Here is a 19,717-nt window from a genome sequence, read left to right as displayed (position 1 = left end):
GCCCATTTTGTTCTCAAAAGTTTTCTATATGCACTCTCTCCATCGCCTTTCCTCTTAAACAAAGGCTAATCAGGTTTTCAATCAGGTTTTCACGCTTCCACCAAAATCTCCAGGTAACTGAAAAATCCAGATTGTTGATAACCAATTCTCATTTCTTTTTATTTCTGTCAATAGCACTTGAGATATCTGCCCTCTCCTTCCTTCATCTGCTTTCCTAGATACTATATATTATTTTCCTCTTCATTTTTCTCCTGTTTTATTGGCGACACTTTCCCACTCTTTTTGTCTTGTTTATCTTAATGTAGGGATTACTTGGTCCTCTCCTCTTGTCTATGTTCACTCTCTTGGGGAATTCATCCAGTCTTGTGAATTAAATACTGTCTGTATCCTAATGGCTCCCAGATTTATCTTTTTAGATCAGACTTCTCATATATATCCGCTGCAGTCCATGGGGTCGCTAGGAGTCGGACATGACTCAGCGACTTCACTTTCACTTTTTACTTTTATGCACTGGAGAAGGAAATGGCAACCCATTCCAGTGTTCTTGCCTAGAGAATCCCAGGGATGGGGGAGCTTGGTGGGCTGCCATCTATGGGGTTGCACAGAGTTAGACACAACTAAGTGACTTAGCAATAGCAACATGTTCCAAATTAAACTCCTGCTCTTCACTCACAAACCTATTCCATTATGGTTTCATCATCTTAACTGACAGCAACTCCATCCTTTGATTTATTCAGGCCAAGGATTGGTACAATCCTTGATTCCTCTTTCTCTCCTAAACCCCACACTAAATCTATCAGGACATCCTACCAGCTTTACCTTTAAAGTATATTCAGAATCCAACCTCTTTTTACCACTATCAAGAGGATTACAGCAATAGTTTCCTACATTTAGTCTCCCCACTTCATTTAATTTGATCAATGTCTAAAGAACTAGAATAGAAGCCCTATTACCCAATGCAGTGGTTTTCAAAGTGTTCCCCACAAGCCAGCAGCAGTGTTCACATCGTCTGGGAAGCTGGAAGAAACGCACATTCTCAGGGCCCACCCCAAGCCAGAATCCCTGAGTGTGCCCAGCAGTCTTCTCCCGCAAGCTCTCCAGGTGGCTCTGATGCATGGTCAAGTTTGAGAACCACACTCATCTAATGTGATAGTGGCTGATAACTGGTCAGATAATTTTTTAGTATATCAGTTAAATAGTAAAATCTCATAAACAGAAAAGATGCCTCCTTTTACATTTACCTCTAATTAAAATACAGAAATAAACATTCATCTGAAACATTTTTCCCCCAGGGTCTAGGTTTTTTATGTGGAGATGTGCCTTGTTTTTCTGTAAATCATTTCTCATGATTTCCAAGTTCAATTTCTTTACAATGGCAGGAGACCTTTTAAAAAGACACTTGAGAAGAAATCTGAGCATATTTTTTACAGATTTGATTTCTGCCCCAATCTCTAAACATCTCTTGCTTACACTTATTTGACGATCTTTTAGTCGCTCACTTTTATTGAATCATTCCAAAGAATTCATTATAATTTGCAAAGAAATGTATATGCCTTTGTATTCATTTTAAAATATAATTTTAATTAAGTTATAGAAGTATAGTAAGCACAATTGGCATAGGTATGTATATTTGAGAAAAATACAAGGAATTTTGGATAAGCGCACAACTGAGCTGGAGAAAGTAGGCAGGCAAACAGAAGGTATTTCAGCCCAAAAGAATCCAAAGGGCCACAGAATATATCAATACTTTCTACAAAGCAAATGAAGAAAGGTTAAGACAGCTGGTTCAGTACAGTTCAGTCACTCAGTGGTGTCCAACTCTTTGTGACCCCATGGACTGCAGCATGCCAAGCTTCCCTGTCCATCACCAACTCCCAGAACTTGCTCAAACTATTGTCCATCGAGTCGGTAATGCCATCCAACCATCTCATCCAGTCATCCCCTTCTCCTCCTGCCTTCAATGTTTCCCAGCATCAGGGTCCTTTCCAAAGAGTCACTTCTCTGCATCAGGTGGCCAAAGTATTGGAGTTTCAGTTTCAGCATTAGTCCTTCCAATGAACACCCAGGACCAATTTCCTTTAGAATGGACTGGTTGGATGTCCTTGCAGTCCAAGGGACTCTCAAGAGTCTTCTCCAACACCACAGTTCAAAAGCATCAATTCTTTGGCACTCAGCTTTCTTTATAGTCCAACTCTCACATCCATAAATGACTAGTAGTAAAACCATAGCTTTGGCTAGAAGGACCTTTGTCAGCAAAGTAATGTCTCTGCTTTTTAATATGCTGTCTAGGTAGGTCACAGTTTTTCTTCCAAGGAGCAAGCATCTTTTAATTTCATGGTTGCAGTCACTATCCACAGTGATTTTGGAGCCCAAGAAAATAGAGTCTCTCACTGTTTCCATTGTTTCCCCATCTGTCAATGAAATGATGGGACCAGATGCCATGATCTTACTGTTCTGAATCTTGAGTATTAAGCCAGCTTTTTCACTTTCTTCTTTCACTTTCATCAAGAGGATCTTCAGTTCCTCTTTCTGCTGTAAGGGTAGTGTCATCTGCGTATTTGAGGTTATTAACATTTCTCCCGGCAATCTTGATTCCTGCTTGTGCTTCACCCAGCCCAGCATTTCTCATGACGTATTCTGCATATAAGTTAAATAAGCAGGGTGACAATATACAGCCTTGACGTACTACTTTCCCTATTTGGAAATAGTCCGTTGTTTCATGTCCAGTTCTAACTGTTGCTTCCTGACCTGCTTACAGATTTCTCAAGAGGCAGGTCAGGTGGTTTGGTATTCCCATCTCTTTCAGAATCTTCCAGTTTGTTGTGATCCACACAGTCAAAGGCTTTGGCATAGTCAATAAAGCTGAAATAGATGTTTTTTCTGGAACTCTCTTGCTTTTTCGATGATCCAGCGGATGTTGGCAATTTGATCTCTGGTTCCTCTGCCTTTTCTAAAACCAGCTTGAACATCTGGAAGTTCACGGTTCACATACTGCTGAAGCCTGGCCTGGAGAATTTTGAGCGTTACTTTGCTAGCATGTGAGATGAGTGCAATTGTGTGGTAGTTTGAACATTCTTTGGCATTGCCCCTCTTTGGGACTGGAATGAAAACTGACATTTTCCAGTCTTGTGGCCACTGCTGTGTTTCCTAAATTTGCTGGCATATTGAGTGCAGCATTTCAATAGCATCATCTTTTAGGATTTGAAATAGTTTAACTGGAATTCCATCACCTCCACTAGCTTTGTTTGTAGTGATGCTTCCTAAGGCCCACTTGACTTTGTATTCCAGGATGTCTGGCTCTAGGTGAGTGATCACACCATCGTGGTTATCTGGGTCATAAAGATATTTTTGTATAGTTCTATTTATTCTTGACACCTCTTCTTAGTATCATCTGCTTCTGTTAGGTCCATAACATTTCTGTCCTTTATTGAGCTCATCTTTGCATGAAGTGTTCCCTTGGTATCTCTAATTTTCTTGAAGAGACCTCTAGTCTTTCCTATTCTGTTGTTTTCCTCTATTTCTTTGCATTGATCACTGAGGAACACTTTCTTCTCTCTCCTTGCTATTCTTTGGAACTCTCCATTCAAATGGGTATATCTTTCCTTTTCCCCTCTGCCTTCAATTTCCCTTCTAGAGTCCAAAATGTAGTACTTGAGTACAATCTCAAAAAGGACAGAATGATCTCGTTTGTTTCCAAGGCAAACCATTCAATATCACAGTAATCGAAATCTATGCCCCAACCAGTAATGCCAAAGAAGCTGAATGGTTCTTTGAACACCTACAAGACTTTCTAGAACTAACACCCAAAAAGATGTCCTTTTCATTATAGGGGACTGGAATGCAAAAGTAGGAAGTCAAGAAACACCTGGAGTTAACAGGCAAGTTTGGCCTTGGAGTACAGAATGAAGCAGGGCAAAGGCTAACAGAGTTTTGCCAAGAGAATGCACTGGTCATAGCAAACACCCTCTTCCAACAACACAAGAAAAGACTCTACACATGGACATCACCAGATGGTCAACACCAAAATCAGATTGATTATATTCTTTGCAGCCAAAGATGGAGAAGCTCTATACAGTCAGCAAAAACAAGACCAGGAGCTGACTGTGGCTCAGATCATGAACTCCTTATTGCCAAATTCAGACTTAAATTGAAGAAAGTAGGGAAAACCACTAGACCATTAAGGTATGACCTAAATCAAATCCCTTATGATTATACAGTGGAAGTGACAAATAGATTCAAAGGAATAGATCTGATAGACAGAGTGCCTGAAGAACTATGGACAGAGATTTGTGACATTGTACAGGAGGCAGTGATCGCGACCATCCCTAAGAACAGGAAATGCAAAAAGGCAAAAGGGTTATCTGAGGAGGTCTTACAAACAGCTGAGAGAAAGACAGAATGTAAAGTGGTTATAAGTTTAGAGTGCTTCCATTTTCATGTATGGGTCACTTATATCTGCAATATTTATTCAATGAATATCAAATTTTGGCTTTCTGTATTTTTGTGTATTATATCAAGTAGTTTTTTCCTAGTCTGGATGCAAAAATGATTACTGTCTTTAAGATTTCTCTATTTTAGCTTATAATCACATGCATGAATAGGTAATGACATTATTTTTAACTGCTGAATAGGTATTGTTTCTTTTTAAAACTTTTACCTGGCATCCTTTTGTTGGAAAGTCAATTGGTTATCTAATCTCAGGGCTAGTAGCTGCTTCTGGTGAAGTGCATCATTAAGTTTCTCCTCCAATTCTTCAATCTTAAGAGAAAAGGGTAAATGACAAGGTCAATTTGCAAATTTAATAAAACCTTCTGTTTGTTCATACTTCATACAAATGGTTGTTAAACTATGCTTTGACTCTGAAGCCTCATGAATCGTTTTTCAGCAGGCTGTCATTGGGATTATTTTTCCCTTAATCTAATCTCACTGAAAAAGTCTTTGACAACTGGGGTTTATATGCTGGTGCCTTGCCCAGGTAATTTTTTCCTGGCCAGACTCTGCATATATTGTAGATCCACATATCTGACTGCTACATGTCTTCAATTGACTACCACATGGGTGATGCTACAAATGTCCAAAATGAACCTAGTCACCCACCTCACCTAATCTTATATTCTTTGCATCTCCTTGGTCTCCAAAGCAAAAAAATCTCAGTCACATTTGATACATCTCTCCCATTGCTTATTCTGATCAGAAATCAGTTTTTTTATTGTTGAGTTTATTCCATAAAAAGGTGTCACAACTACACCATCCTCTTTAACATCCACTGACAAGTCTTCAGTTAGATCCCTGTCATATCTTACCTAGATTATGACAATGCTTTCCTACTCTTTCCCTGCCTTCAGTTTTGCGAATCTTCAAAACTATCTTCCTTTTTACCTTTTAAAAATGCTATCAAAAATGTTATTTCCCCAGTGTTAAATCCTTCAGAGGATCCTCACTGTCTTCAGAATAAATCCCAAAGTTCATGGCATTCTACACTACTCTTTTTTTCTTTTTAAAGTTATTTATTATTTATTTAATTCTGGCTGTGCTGGGTGGTCGTTGCTGCCTGTGGGCTGTCTCTAGTTGTGGACAGCAGGGCCTACTCTTCGTTGTGGTGCATGGGCTTCTGGCTGTGGTGGCTGCTCTTGTTGTGGAGCACAGGCTCTAGGGCATTAAGGTCTTCAGTAGTTGGGCTCAGTAGTGCTGACTCTTGGGGCTTACTTGCTCCATGGTATGTGGAATCCTGGATCAGGGACCGAACCCATATCTCCTTCATTGGCAGGTGGACTCTTATCCACTGTACCACTAGGGAAGTCCCTCTACACTCCTTCTTGATCTGGCCTTTGCCAACCATGCCTGTTGTCATTAGCTTAAAAGAAAATTCTATTCTAGCCAAAATAAATGCTTACCATTCCTCAAATATGTTATGCTCTCTCTTATGTCTCGATACATCTGAGCTGACTCTTAGTCCATTTTAAAAATTCTTTACTCTCTCCCTTTCAACCCAGGCAATTCTTGTTCATCTTTAAAATATGCAGATTAACATAAGTCAATCCCTAATAAAACTTTCATATGGTTTTTGTCCCACACTAAATGGCACCCCACTCAAGTACTCTTGCCTGGAGTATGCCATGGGCGGAGGAGCCTGGTAGGCTGCAGTCCATGGGGTAACGAAGAGTTGGACACTTACTGAGCGACTTCACTTTCACTTTTCACTTTCATGCATTGGAGAAGGAAATGGCAACCCACTCCAGTGTTCTTGCCTGGAGAATCCCAGGGATGGGGGAGCCTGGTGGGCCGCCGTCCATTGGGTCACACAGAGTCGGACACGACTGAAGCGACTTAGTAGTAGTAGTATTCCAATAACAATATTTGTTCAGGTTATGAATCCTATCGATAATGCCCAGTCCAATGGTTATTTCTACATATTTATCTTACATGATAGCATAATTTGGCAGAGTTGACCACTCCATCCTCTTTCACCTTATGTGATACTCCTCTTGGTCTTCTTCCTTAACTCACAGGACCCTCTTAAGCTTCTCAGGTTCGTATGATGGATTTTTTCCCTCTATCCTATTTCTAATGTTTGACTACCCCTTGACTTGGTTTGGGGTCCTCTACTCTCCCCAGGTAATGTCATCCAATAACAAAGCTTTATGTGGTACTTACATGCCTACAACACAGGAGACCTGGGTTGGATCCCTATGTCAGGAAGATCTCCTGGAGAGGGGAATGGCACCCCACTCCAGTATTCTTGCCTAGAGAATCCTATGGACAGAGGAGCCTGGAAGCTCCAGTCCAAGGGACTGCAAAGAGTCACTGAGCGACTAACACTTTCACATGCTGATGTATACTAAACACACACACACACACACATATACACACACGAAGCTGCAGTCCAAGGGATAGCAAAGAGTCACTGAGAAACTAACACTTTCACATGCTGATGTATACTACATGTATATTACATACACATACACACACACACACACACACACACACCCCTACCTACCCCCAGTCATGGACTTTCCTCTAAAGTCAAAGTGACAATTTCATCTGGGAGTCTAATTGGCATTTAAAGTTTAATGTGTTCAAAACAGAACTTATATTTTACCTCCTACATCAGTTTTCTTCCAGCCTTCTATTTCTCAATAAATGGCTCCAGGAGATGAAGCCAAAAACTTGGGAGTCTTACACAAGGCAATTATCTAGTACTGTCTTCCTCTTCTACCTTACCTGCTTTTAGTCTATTGCTTCAGTGACATTTTGAAAGCAGAAATCAGGACATATAAGTCCAATTGCCTAAACTCTTCAAATGGCTTCTCTAACACACAATTGAAAGCAGGGTTAATATATCAAATTGACAGGCCAAATCCTGCCCATGTCCTGTTCCTATATAGCCCACAAGCTAGGAACAGGTTTTACATTTATAAAGTTGTTAAAAGCCAAAAAAAAAAAAAAAAAAGGAAGGAAGAATATGCAATAGACCATATGCAAGCTGGAAAGCCTAAAATATTTACTGTCTTGCCCAGGCCTTTACAGAGAAAGTTTGCTGACTTCCTATCTAAAGCAGAAAATTCCCACTGCTAAGCAATGCTGTATCACATGACCCTGAAGACAGCTTATTTGTTGTATGACGTGTCTCTCACTTAAATGTGATCTCCATAAAAAAAGGACTCTTGTCATATTCATTGCTGTATTCCTGGTCACATGTCTCAATAAATGCCTTAAATCAACAAATGATGACCACATTCCTCATAATTACCATTCTGCAAATCAAGAAGACTGCTACCACAAGGAGTGAAACTTCTGCTTTTTTCAGGGTGGGAACTTTAACAATTTCAACTGACTTCTAGATTTAAGTCCCTCGACTCAGAGACAGTCAAGCTAGGGAGACACCCTCCAGCACTTCCCAAGCAATGAGGAACCCAGGGACCATTAATGAGAGATAAACAAAAAGAGATTTTAGCGTTTAAAAACTGACAGGCTAGAAGTGTGAGGAGGAGAGGAATAAGGAAGTGGAGTAAGCAAGGAGAGTTAGGCAGCAATAAGTGTGCATAATAGTGCACTGAACAGTCCTCTAAGGTCAGCAAGCCTGGCCTGAGCAACTCCCCTTCCAGGGCTCTCAGTCAGCAAGCAGCTGAGTGGGGAATGAGAATCAGTACTTGTGAAGTATCCTGTGAATAATCTGCTTGGGTTTTTAGAGACGGAGAAATCAAAGCAGCATGAGTCCTAGTAATAAACTAGACCATTAGTTTTGAAAAGTATTAAAAAGCAGAGAAGGCAATGGCACCCCACTCCAGTACTCTTGCCTGGAAAATCCCATGGACAGAGGAGCCTGGTAGGCTGCAGTCCATGGGGTCTCGAGGAGTCAGACATGACTGAGCGACTTCACTTTCACTTTTCACTTTCATGCACTGGAGAAGGAAATGGCAACCCACTCCAGTGTGCTTGCCTGGAGAATCCCAGGGATGGCGGAGCCTGGTGGGCTGCTGTCTATGGGGTCGCACAGAGTCAGACACGACTGAAGTGACTTAGCTTAGCAGCAGCAGCAAAAAGCAGAGACAGCACTTTGCTGACAAAGGTCCATCTAGTCAAAGCTATGGTCTCTCCAGTAGTCATGTACGGATGTGAGAGTTGGACCATAAAGAAGGCTGAGCGCCTAAGAATTGATGCTTTTGAACTTGGTGTCAGAGAAGACTCTTGAGAGTGCCTTGGACAGCAAGGAGATCAAACCAGTCATTCTTAAAGAAAATCAACCCTGAATATTCATTGCATGGATGGATGTTGAAGCTCCAATACTTTGGCTACCTGATGCGAAAAGCCGACTCACTGGAAAAGACCCTGATGCTGGGAAAGATTGAGAGCAGGAGGAGAAGCGGATGACAGGGGATGAGATGGTTGGATGGCATCACCGATTCAATGGACGTGGGTTTGAGCAAACTCTGGAAGATAGTGAAAGACAGGGAAGCCTGGCGTGCTGCAGTCCATGGGGTCATGAAGAGTTAGACACGACTGGGCAACTGAACAACAGCATACCACCAGTAATAAGCTGTAATAAACATAAGCACTGTATTGTTCCCATATTGGTGTGGAGAGATGTTAGATTATACAGATTTACTTATTTCTGAACTAAGAAAGACCTTGAAGAGAGGAAAAAACTGTTACTCGCCTCTCTTTCTCACGTAACTCTGATTTTTATTAGCAGCAACAACATGTCCAGTTAAAAATATACACTTCCCAGCTCCCCTCTCCTGGCACCTAGGTGTAGTCATGCTATATAGTCCTAGTCAATCAAGGTCACCAGCTTGAGCTCTAGGAAAGCTCTTTAAAGAACAAATTCATTTGGCATATGCTGCATTTTTCCATCACCCTTCTCCTTGTGTCTGCCTAGAGCATGGACACAACAGTGGCGGCAGATCAGCCATCTGTGATTTTGAGGTGAAAAACATATGCTATTTTTACAGCCACCGAGAAGGTTAAAAGGAGCCTGGGTTTCTAATGATATCAATGGTAAATGCCAGGTCTAAATTGCCTATTTTCAGAATTCTGTTATACCAGAGACACAAAATCCTTATCCTGCTTAAGCTATGGTTTCCACACTTTTGTGACTGGCAACCAATGTTTTTCAAGATTCTCATACTAATAACTGAACACTGGACAGTGGGTTCAATCTTTTTCCATAGAAGAAATACATATAATATTCAAGATACTCGATCATTCAGGACTACTTGAAAGCTTCTGATGACGGGAGCCTCAATAACTTAAAATCAGGCCATTTAAATGTTAATAGCAACAAGTTAAATTCAGCAGAAACGTACCCTCCCTGTGATTTCCAACCATTTTCACTACAGTCCATGCAGGAAAATTCATTTTTTTCAATGCTGAATGTGACATTTTCACCTTCATATATGGGATGTTCAATTCATAGGTAAGCTCTGGAGAATAAATGAGTGGCTAAGAATACTGTTCCTTCATCAATCCCAGACTCACGTATCTTCACACTTTTCATCTCTGAAGCTAGAATGCATCTTACAAACTACAGCACATAACAGTTTAATTTGGCAGTGTTTAACCTTAGTAGTACACGTTAAGAGTTTGTTTTATAATCCAGGTGCCCTGGATTTGACAAATTAAAAACTAATTCTTCTACCTTATAATACTTCTTCCCATGTATTCATGTTAAATCGCTTCAGTTGTGTCTGACTCTTTGCAGCCCTATGGACTATAACCCTACAGGCTCCCCTGCCCATGAGGATTCTCACTTCTTTCCATATTTGACAGCAAATATATTGGCAGAAAGTGAAGAAGACCTAAAAAGCCTCTTGATGAAAGTGAAAGTAGAGAGTGAAAAAGTTGGCTTAAAGCTCAACATTCAGAAAACTAAGATCATGGCATCTGGTCCCATCACTTCACGGGAAATAGATGGGGAAACAGTGGAAACAGTGGCAGACTTTAGTTTTTGGGGCTCCAAATCACTGCAGATGTTGACTGCAGCCATGAAATTAAATGACGCTTACTCCTTGGAAGGAAAAGTTATGACCAACCTAGATAACATACTCAAAAGCAGAGACATTACTTTGCCAACAAAGGTCCGTCTAGTCAAGGCTATGGTTTTTCCAGTGATCATGTATGGATGTGAGAGTTGGACTGTGAAGAAAGCTGAGCGCTGAAGAATTGATGCTTTTCAACTGTGGTGTGGGAGAGAAGACTCTTTAGAGTCCCTTGGACTGCAAGGAGACCCAACCAGTCCATCCTAAAGGAGATCAGTCCTGGGTGTTCATTGGAAGAACTGATGCTGAAGCTGAAACTCCAATACTTTGGCCACCTCATGTGAAGAGCTGATTTATTGGAAAAGACCCTGACACTGGGAGGGATTGGGGGCAGGAGGAGAAGGGGATGACAGAGGATGAGATGGCTGGATGGCATCACCGACTCGATGGACATGAGTTTGAGTGAACTCCGGGAGTTGGTGATGGACAGGGAGGCCTGGCGTGCTGCGATTCATGGGGTCACAAAGAGTCGGACACGACTGAGTGACTGAACTGAACTGAACTGAACTGAAGGGGTCTCCAAGCAGGACAACTCTAGTGCTTGTATACAAACAAACACAGGAAAGTAGAGTAGGCAGCTACCCTGGAGAGGAATTTGGAAATACACTTAAATGAAGTAGACATATACCCTGCAGCCAGAAATTCCACTCCTGAGTATGTGTGTCAATGTGCTCAGTCACTCAGTCGTGGCTGACTCTGCAACCCTATGGACCGTAGCCTGCCAGGCTCCTCTGTCCATGGAATTTTCCAGGCAAGAATACTGGAGTGGGTTGCCATTTCCTTCTCCAATATATATCAAAGAATTGCTCAAATCAGGTCTGGAAGAGAAATGTCTAAAGAAGGCCACACCACATGTGGTGGCAAGGGTTTGGAGGCAACCTGCGGGCCTATCACTGTGGGAGGGGGTGAACAGATGGGTAGACACCAGAATTGTGTGGCTGCTGGAAGCAAAGGACCACATGTACATGTAGTAACATGAAGGATTTTAAAAACAGCACTGAGTTGAAAGGAAAAACTATAAAAGAAATAAAATCTAAAACAAAACATGCAGTTTAGATTTATTTAAAGGAAAAAATAAGAAAAATACTAATTTTCAAGATAAATGTTTATAATAACTACAACTGGAGTACAACCTTTAAGAATTATGAGATGTCCCCCTGGTAGTCCAGTGGTTAAGAATCCACCTGCCAATGCAGGGTACACAGGTTCGATCCCTGGTCCAGAAAGATCCCACATGCTACGGGACAAGTAAGCCTGCGCGCCACAACCAAAGCCCATGCTGTGTAACTACTGAAACCTGCACCCCCTAGAGCCCATGCTCTGCAACAAGAGAAGCCACCACGACGAGAAGCCCACGCGCTGCAGCTAGAGAGCAGGCCCCATTAGCCACTACCAGAGAAACCATGCGAGCAGTTTAAAGATTCAGCACAGCTGAATTTACATATTTATTAACTTAAATTAATTGATTTATTGATTTTATTTATAAATCAATAAATAATTTGAAGAATAAAAATTGTGATACACTATGTTGTACACTTGAAACATATAATACTATAAATCAACTATACCTCAATAAAAACATTTTTTTAAAGAATAAATGTTAAAAGATAAAGGCAAACATAAAGAGGAGGAGGAGGAAGGGAAATGAATTACAGTAATAAAAGAATAAACATACAAAATAAGTTATCTTGCAAGGATCAATGATGACTATGTATCATAAATTCAGGAACATGACTAATTTACTCTTCTACATTTTCAGTCCAACCAGAAAACCACCACAATAAAAACTTATATAAAGCACCATGGGATACAACATAATAATAATAATAATAATAATAATAATAATAATAATATAGTGTTGAGCAAGTATAACTACCCCTATTACTTATTGTACAAGGGTCAGACATGACTAAGCACACACTCCATCACAGCCATCTAAGAGTTTATGTGCATTAATTAATCTTCCTAACAATTCCATGAAGTACAAAACATTATTATTATTTTACAGGAAATCAGGGAACAAAAAAATTAAGGAATCTGTCCAAGGTAACTGTAAGGGCTGGGATTTTAAACTGTGTATCTAGGACTGTAGCTCTAATTTGTTATACTTGGAAGCGTCTCAAGAATAAACCAGTATTCCAGTAATGTAAATCCCACGCCCAAGGTAAGAAAAACCCAAGTAGGATGGTAGGTGTTGCAAGAGGGCATCAGAGGGCAGACACACTGAAACCATACTCACAGAAAATTAGTCAATCTAATCATACTAGGACCACAGCCTTGTCTAACTCAATGAAACTAAGCCATGCCCGTGGGGCAACCCAGGATGGGCAGGTCATAGTGGAGAGATCTGACAGAATGTGGTCCACTGGAGAAGGGAATGGCAAACCACTTCAGTATTGCCTTGAGAACCCCATGAACAGTATGAAAAGGCAAAATGATAGGATACTGAAAGAGGAACTCCCCAGGTCAGTGGGTGCCCAATATGCTACTGGAGATCAGTGGAGAAATAACTCCAGAAAGAATGAAGGGATGGAGCCAAAGCAAAAACAATACCCAGCTGTGGATGTGACTGGTGATAGAAGCAAGGTCCGATGCTGTAAAGAGCAATATTGCATAGGAACCTGGAATGTCAGGCCCGTGAATCAAGGCAAATTGGAAGTGGTCAAACAAGAGATGGCAAGAGTGAATGTCGACATTCTAGGAATCAGTGAACTAAAATGGACTGGAATGGGTGAATTTAACTCAGATGACCATTATATCTACTACTGCGGGCAGGAATCCCTCAGAAGAAATGGAGTAGCCATAATGGTCAACAAAAGAGTCTGAAATGCAGTACTTGGATGCAATCTCAAAAACGACAGAATGATCTCTGTTCCTTTCCAAGGCAAACCATTCAATATCACAGTAATCCAAGTCTATGCCCCAACCAGTAACGCTGAAGAAGCCGAAGTTGAACAGTTCTATAAAGACGTACAAGACCTTTTAGAACTAACACCCAAAAAAGATGTCCTTTTCATTATACGGGACTGGAATGCAAAAGTAGGAAGTCAGGAAACACCTGGAGTAACAGGCAAATTTGGCCTTGGAATACGGAATGAAGCAGGGCAAAGACTAATAGAGTTTTGCCAAGAAAATGCACTGGTCATAACAAACACCCTCTTCCAACAACACAAGAGAAGACTTTACACAAGGACATAACCAGATGGTCAACACCGAAATCAGACTGATTATATTCTTTGCAGCCAAAGATGGAGAAGCTCTGTACAGTCAGCAAAAACAAGACCAGGAGCTGACTGTGGCTCAGATCATGAACTCCTTATTGCCAAATCCAGACTGAAATTGAAGAGAGTGGGGAAAACCACTAGACCATTCAGGTATGACCTAAATCAAATCCCTTATGATTATACAGTGGAAGTGAGAAATAGATTTAAGGGCCTAGATCTGATAGAGTGCCTGATGAACTATGGAATGAGGTTCGTGACATTGTACAGGACACAGGGATCAAGACCATTCCCATGGAAAAGAAATGCAAAAAAGCAAAATGGCTGTCTGGGGAGGCCTTACAAATAGCTGTGAAAAGAAGAGAAGTGAAAAGCAAAGGATAAAAGGAAAGACATAAGCATATGAACGTAGAGTTCCAGAGAATAGCAAGAAGAGATAAGAAAGCCTTCTTCAGGGATCAGTGCAAAGAAATAGAGGAAAACAACAGAATGGGAAAGACTAGAGATCTCTTCAAGAAAATCAGAGATACCAAGGGAACATTTCATGCAAAGATGGGCTCGATAAAGGACAGAAATGGTATGGACCTAACAAAAGCGGAAGATATTAAGAAGAAATGGCAAGAATACACAGAAGAACTGTACAAAAAAGATCTTCACGACCCAGATAATCACAATGGTGTGATCACTGACCTAGAGCCGGACATCCTGGAATGTGAAGTCAAGTGGGCCTTAGAAAGCATCACTACGAACAAAGCTAGTGGAGGTGATGGAATTCCAGTTGAGCTATTTCAAATCCTGAAAGATGATGCTGTGAAAGTGCTGCACTCGATATCCCAGCAAATTTGGAAAACTCAGCAGTGGCCACAGGACTGGAAAAGGTCAGTTTTCATTCCAATCCCAAAGAAAGGCAATGCCAAAGAATGCTCAAACTACCGCACAATTGCACTCATCTCACATGCTAGTAAAGTAATGCTCAAAATTCTCCAAGCCAGGCTTCAGCAATATGTGAACCGTGAACTTCCTGATGTTCAAGCTGGTTTTAGAAAAGGCAGAGGAACCAGAGATCAAATTGCCAACATCTGCTGGATCATGGAAAAAGCAAGGGAGTTCCAGAAAAACATCTATTTCTGCTTTATTGGCTATGCCAAAGCCTTTGACTGTGTGGATCACAATAAACTGTGGAAAATTCTGAAAGAGATGGGAATACCAGAGCACCTGACCTGCCTCTTGAGAAATCTGTATGCAGGTCAGGAAGCAACAGTTAGAACTAGACATGGAACAACAGACTGGTTCCAAATAGGAAAAGGAGTACGTCAAGGCTGTATATTGTCACCCTGTTTATTTAACTTATATGCAGAGTACATCATGAGAAACGCTGGGCTGGAAGAAACACAAGCTGGAATCAATATTGCTGGGAGAAATATCAATAACCTCAGATATGCAGATGACACCACCCTTATGGCAGAAAGTGAAGAGGAACTCAAAAGCCTCTTGATGAAAGTAGAGAGTGAAAAAGTTGGCTTAAAGCTCAACATTCAGAAAACGAAGATCATGGCATCCTGCCCCATCACTTCATGGGAAATAGATGGGGAAACAGTGGAAACAGTGGCAGACTTTATTTTTTTGGGCTCCAAAATCACTGCAGATGGTCACTGCAGCCATGAAATTAAAAGATGCTTACTCCTTGGAAGGAAAGTCATGACCAACCTAGATAGCATATTCAAAAGCAGAGACATTACTTTGCCAACAAAGGTTCGTCTAGTCAAGGCTGTGGTTTTTCCTGTGGTCATGTATGGATGCAAGAGTTGGACTGTGAAGAAAGCTTAGCGTGGAAGAATTGATGCTTTTGAACTGTGGTGTTGACGAAGACTCTTGAGAGTCTCTTGGACTGCAAAGAGATCCAACCAGTCCATTCTGAAGGAGATCAGCCCTGGGATTTCTTTGGAAGGAATGATGCTAAAGCTGAAACTCCAGTACTTTGGCCACCTCATGGGAAGAGATGACTCACTGGAAAAGACTCTGATGCTGGGAGGGATTGGGGGCAGGAGGAGAAGGGGACGACAGAGGATGAGATGGCTGGATGGCATCACTGACTCGATGGATGTGAGTCTGAGTGAACTCCGGGAGTTGGTGATGGACAGGGAAGCCTGGCATGCTGCGATTCACGGGGTTGCAAAGTGTCAGACACGACTGAGCGACTGAACTCAACCGAATGTAAACATTACACTTTAAAAAGAGAAACCATTGACAACTGAGCACAAGGCAAGTTGAAAAGGAGCAATTTAAAAAGTGGCCAAACAAAATGTAATTTTGAATGTGGTATACAGTTGGCATTTAATAGAATATTAGGGCTTGCTTCCCTGGTAGTCCAGTAGTTAAGAATCCTTTTTGTAAAGCAAAGGACAGCAGTTTGATCCCTGGTCTATGAAGATCCCACATGCAATCGGGCAACTGAGCTCATGTGCCACAATTAGTGAGCCAGCCCCCTGGCCACACTACTGACGCCTATGCGCCCCAGAGTCTGCGCTCTGCTACAAGAGAAGCCACTGCAGTGAGAAGTCCTCGCACCACAACTAGAGAGTGGCCCCCCACTCGTACACAGCAAGAGACACCCAGCACAACCAAAAAATAAATCAGTATTTTAAAAAACAGATTATTTATTGACTGCCTGGGTCAAAGAATGGAGACCTACCTTGGCGTTCTTCAGTGAGTCCAGTGAAGGAGATCTTAAGGGTAGAGATACACAAGCCTGTATCGCCATGGGAATCCATTTGAGGAGTAAAAATATGACTCAAGGAAAAGAAATGGGAAACCACTGGATACACTGAGAAAATATCAAGTGACCTAGTCTTTGTAGGTGACACCACACAGAACCTAAAAGGAAGTCTTAGGAGACTCACTTGGATGGAATACAGGCTTTAGCCTTCCTGGTGTTAATCCCACCTGGCTCCACCACTTCTATGTGAATGGCTTTGGTAAGCTATTAACCAGTTGTGGTTCCATTTTTTCAAGAGCAAATGGGGTTCAGTTACTCATATAAGAAACAGCCGAACATATGCTAGGTGCCAGAGACAGTTCTAAGCATTGAAGCTAACAGGGACTACAAAGATGTCCCCTGTTCCTGTGCTCAGGAACCTTACACTCTATTAACAGAGACAAATACCCAACAAACAAGGCAAGTAATCCTATGAACGTGTATAAAAGGCACTGAAAATAAACAGGGTGAACACAATGAGAATATTATTTTAGTCAATAACCACAACAATAACTAATACTTACTGTGTAGTTCACAAAATATCCATCTAACTTATTCTATTGGTTCATTTAATTTGATGGGGTCAGAGAAGATGCTCTAAAAGCACCTGTACCTCAAACAGTTGTATGGCTCAAATGAGATAACACATGAAAAGCTCACAGAGCAGAGTCTGGCACAGAATAGGCACTCAGTAAACATTAACTATTAATGTTTTTTAAAAATGTACCTAAACGATTTCTTTACATCATCAAGACCTTGGGGTTTAGGACATTTCATTTTCCTAGAGACGTGTGGTCAAGAAATTTTTCTAGGAGCATGATCCCTATACAAGAACTACCAAGACTGACTTAACAGAGAAAAGATAAGACATAACTGAAACCAAATGGGAGGGGAGGAGATAGGTAGAGCTGGAAGTCAAGAGCAAAGATGGAGGGTTTACCATCTTCTGTATCTCTTCTCTGCAGAAAGAGAAGACTTTCTCAGAAGACAGAGTAGTAAGACTTAAGAAGTGTCTCCTATCTTTCTAAAATCACTGTAAATTTTTTTATCACAAGTGACAACTTTACCAGGTCTTACATAAAATACTCTAACTATAAAAAAAACCACAAAAAGCAGAAAAACAAGGACTGAGGCATTCCTTCTTATTTGGCAGATAACTTATTAAAGCTATGGTAACTGAATTTGTTATACTTGGTACTATGACACAGGAACTATCAAATAGCAGGGTATAAAAGAAATCAAATCTCCATGGTAGAGGATTAAACAGATTCAATAATGTAATAATAATCTTGATTCTTCCTACCCAGCTAGTCATATCAGAGCTAATTCTCAGTGAAGCAGAAAAACAACTTGGCTAGAAAAAAAACACCAATAATTATTTTCTCAAAATGTTAAAAGTATCAAGTTCAGATTATACATTCATAAGTTTAATTCTTATTTATCTGCAGTTTGAAGACAACAAAGCACACAGATAACAAAAGTTACATATGATCTTACCTTTGTAAGATAATCAACCTTCAAATTATCGATCATCATATTTTTCTGTGATAGCTCTATTTTCAGTAACTGAATATTATGAAGCAGTTCTTTCCGTTCAATTAGCTGCCTGGTGATTTTGATTTTGCCATCCTGCTCTTCTGATGAGGAAATATCGTCTGTAGGAATTGTTGTTTCTAAACTAATATCTTCAGATTCCAGGGAGCTAGAGATGTTCATTTTTTTTGATGCCTTGCTAACTTTTCGAGACATTTTAAATTATTACGGGTCACTTTTCGTTTCCAATTCTATTTCAATTTCCTGTAGATTAAAAAAATATTGATTTAAATATATTCAAACATTCTTTGTGGAAAGCAGAAAGTTTATCAAAGATATACTAAGGATTCCCTAAGAAATTATTAGGCAAATGGGAGGACCCCCAAATCTAAGACAGATTGGTAAATTACTGCTCAAATCAAACATATTAAATCAAACTCATTAAATCCTATTATGAACCCACACTTTTGATAAGTAAAAACTCAGTTCCTAGGGGCAGGTCTCTTACTTGGGTGTAAATAAAGAGATAAACAATAAAGACTTAAATCGCTAGTATCCAAGAATGCTACTCATTAAAGTAACACATGTTATAAGATAAAGAAGTTACTTCTGAGCTGGTCAGGGAAAAGTTATACAGAGGGAGGATTTAGAATCTTGAAGGATTTGGAGAGGAGTAATAAAAAATGAAAAGCATGCAGGTATGAAGGTATAAAGGTGATGAAACTGTAAAACAACCTCAGGAGATAACGGTAGTCAGGCTGGGCCAAGCCTATGTGAAAGTGAGTAGTGACTCCTCACCTCCCCGCCACCCACACACAGAAATACACAGAAGGGTAGTCTTTTATGCATAATCAAGACTGTGGAAGTCCTTGAATATTTCAGTATGTTCTAAATTTATTCTACAGGTAATGCTGCATCACTGAAGTTTTTTGAAAACGGGAAGCTGAGATAAAACACATTTTTATAGACTTGCAGATAGCAAAATTAAACAAGATGGTAATAGAAAAATTCCTCAGTCTAAAACTCTACCCTTTCACACAAATTTCAGCAACTACCTTCTTTTAATTCTGCACAATATAATAAATTACTTATGGTACTTAAGATACTAGTTTTTTTTTTTTTTTTTTTTTTAACTTAAGGATTAGGAAAAATGTGTATAGGAGAATCATGAGAACTCTGGATGGATCGGCTTCCCTCATTTTTAAAGGGACAGGGGTAGGTAAGGAAATGCGAATCAAAGACAGGTAACATCACCTGGATTACAAAGGGTGAGGGACTGGCACTGCCCACACGTGTTGCGTGAAGGATAAAACCCGTATTTGGCAGCATCAGAGGAGTCCTACACCAGTGCGAAAACGGAGTAGCCTCGAGCTACCTGGAAAGCTTCAATTACTCCACGTTGACGACTCGAGCAGTTGCCTCTAGAGGAGCTGAAGTGTCTCCAGAGGGCAGCTCGGGTTGCAGCCCCTCAAGAAGGAATCACAGGTGGGAGACGGTTAGCACCGGTAACCAAGACAACCATTTCCGCGCCGGGAGGACAGAGGAAACAGATTCCGGGCTGAAGCCCACGCTGCCGGAACTCAGCGGTCCAGGGTCCATCCAGGCGCTGGAAGCAATGAATGCTGGGAGCTGGAGTCCAGAGGTGGCCTCGCCCATTTCGTGGACGGAAA

At 40.8% G+C, this 19,717-nt stretch overlaps 1 protein-coding gene across 3 annotated transcripts in view; it reads right to left on the bottom strand.

Annotated features, from left to right (window-relative positions):
• Positions 1-19,696, bottom strand: part of PIBF1 (progesterone immunomodulatory binding factor 1) — a 234,868-nt gene extending 215,172 nt beyond the window's left edge. For 2 of the 3 annotated variants that reach the window (XM_061435063.1, XM_061435061.1), the window contains exons 1-3: positions 19,302-19,696; positions 18,012-18,311; positions 4,658-4,758 (exon numbers count right to left, since the gene is read on the bottom strand). In XM_061435063.1, coding sequence (XP_061291047.1) covers positions 4,658-4,758; positions 18,012-18,263 — 353 coding nt within the window. In that variant the 5' untranslated portion in view covers positions 18,264-18,311; positions 19,302-19,696. The remainder of the gene's footprint in view (positions 1-4,657; positions 4,759-18,011; positions 18,312-19,301) is intronic. The other variant, XM_061435062.1, reaches the window with a different exon arrangement.
• Between the last annotated feature and the right edge of the window lie 21 nt (positions 19,697-19,717).

Source organism: Bos javanicus, chromosome 12 (genome assembly GCF_032452875.1).
Source record: "Bos javanicus breed banteng chromosome 12, ARS-OSU_banteng_1.0, whole genome shotgun sequence".
In the NCBI taxonomy this organism is placed as follows: Eukaryota; Metazoa; Chordata; class Mammalia; order Artiodactyla; family Bovidae; genus Bos; species Bos javanicus.
Note: the sequence above shows the minus strand (reverse complement) of the source record. Positions and strands in the feature narration are given on the sequence as shown.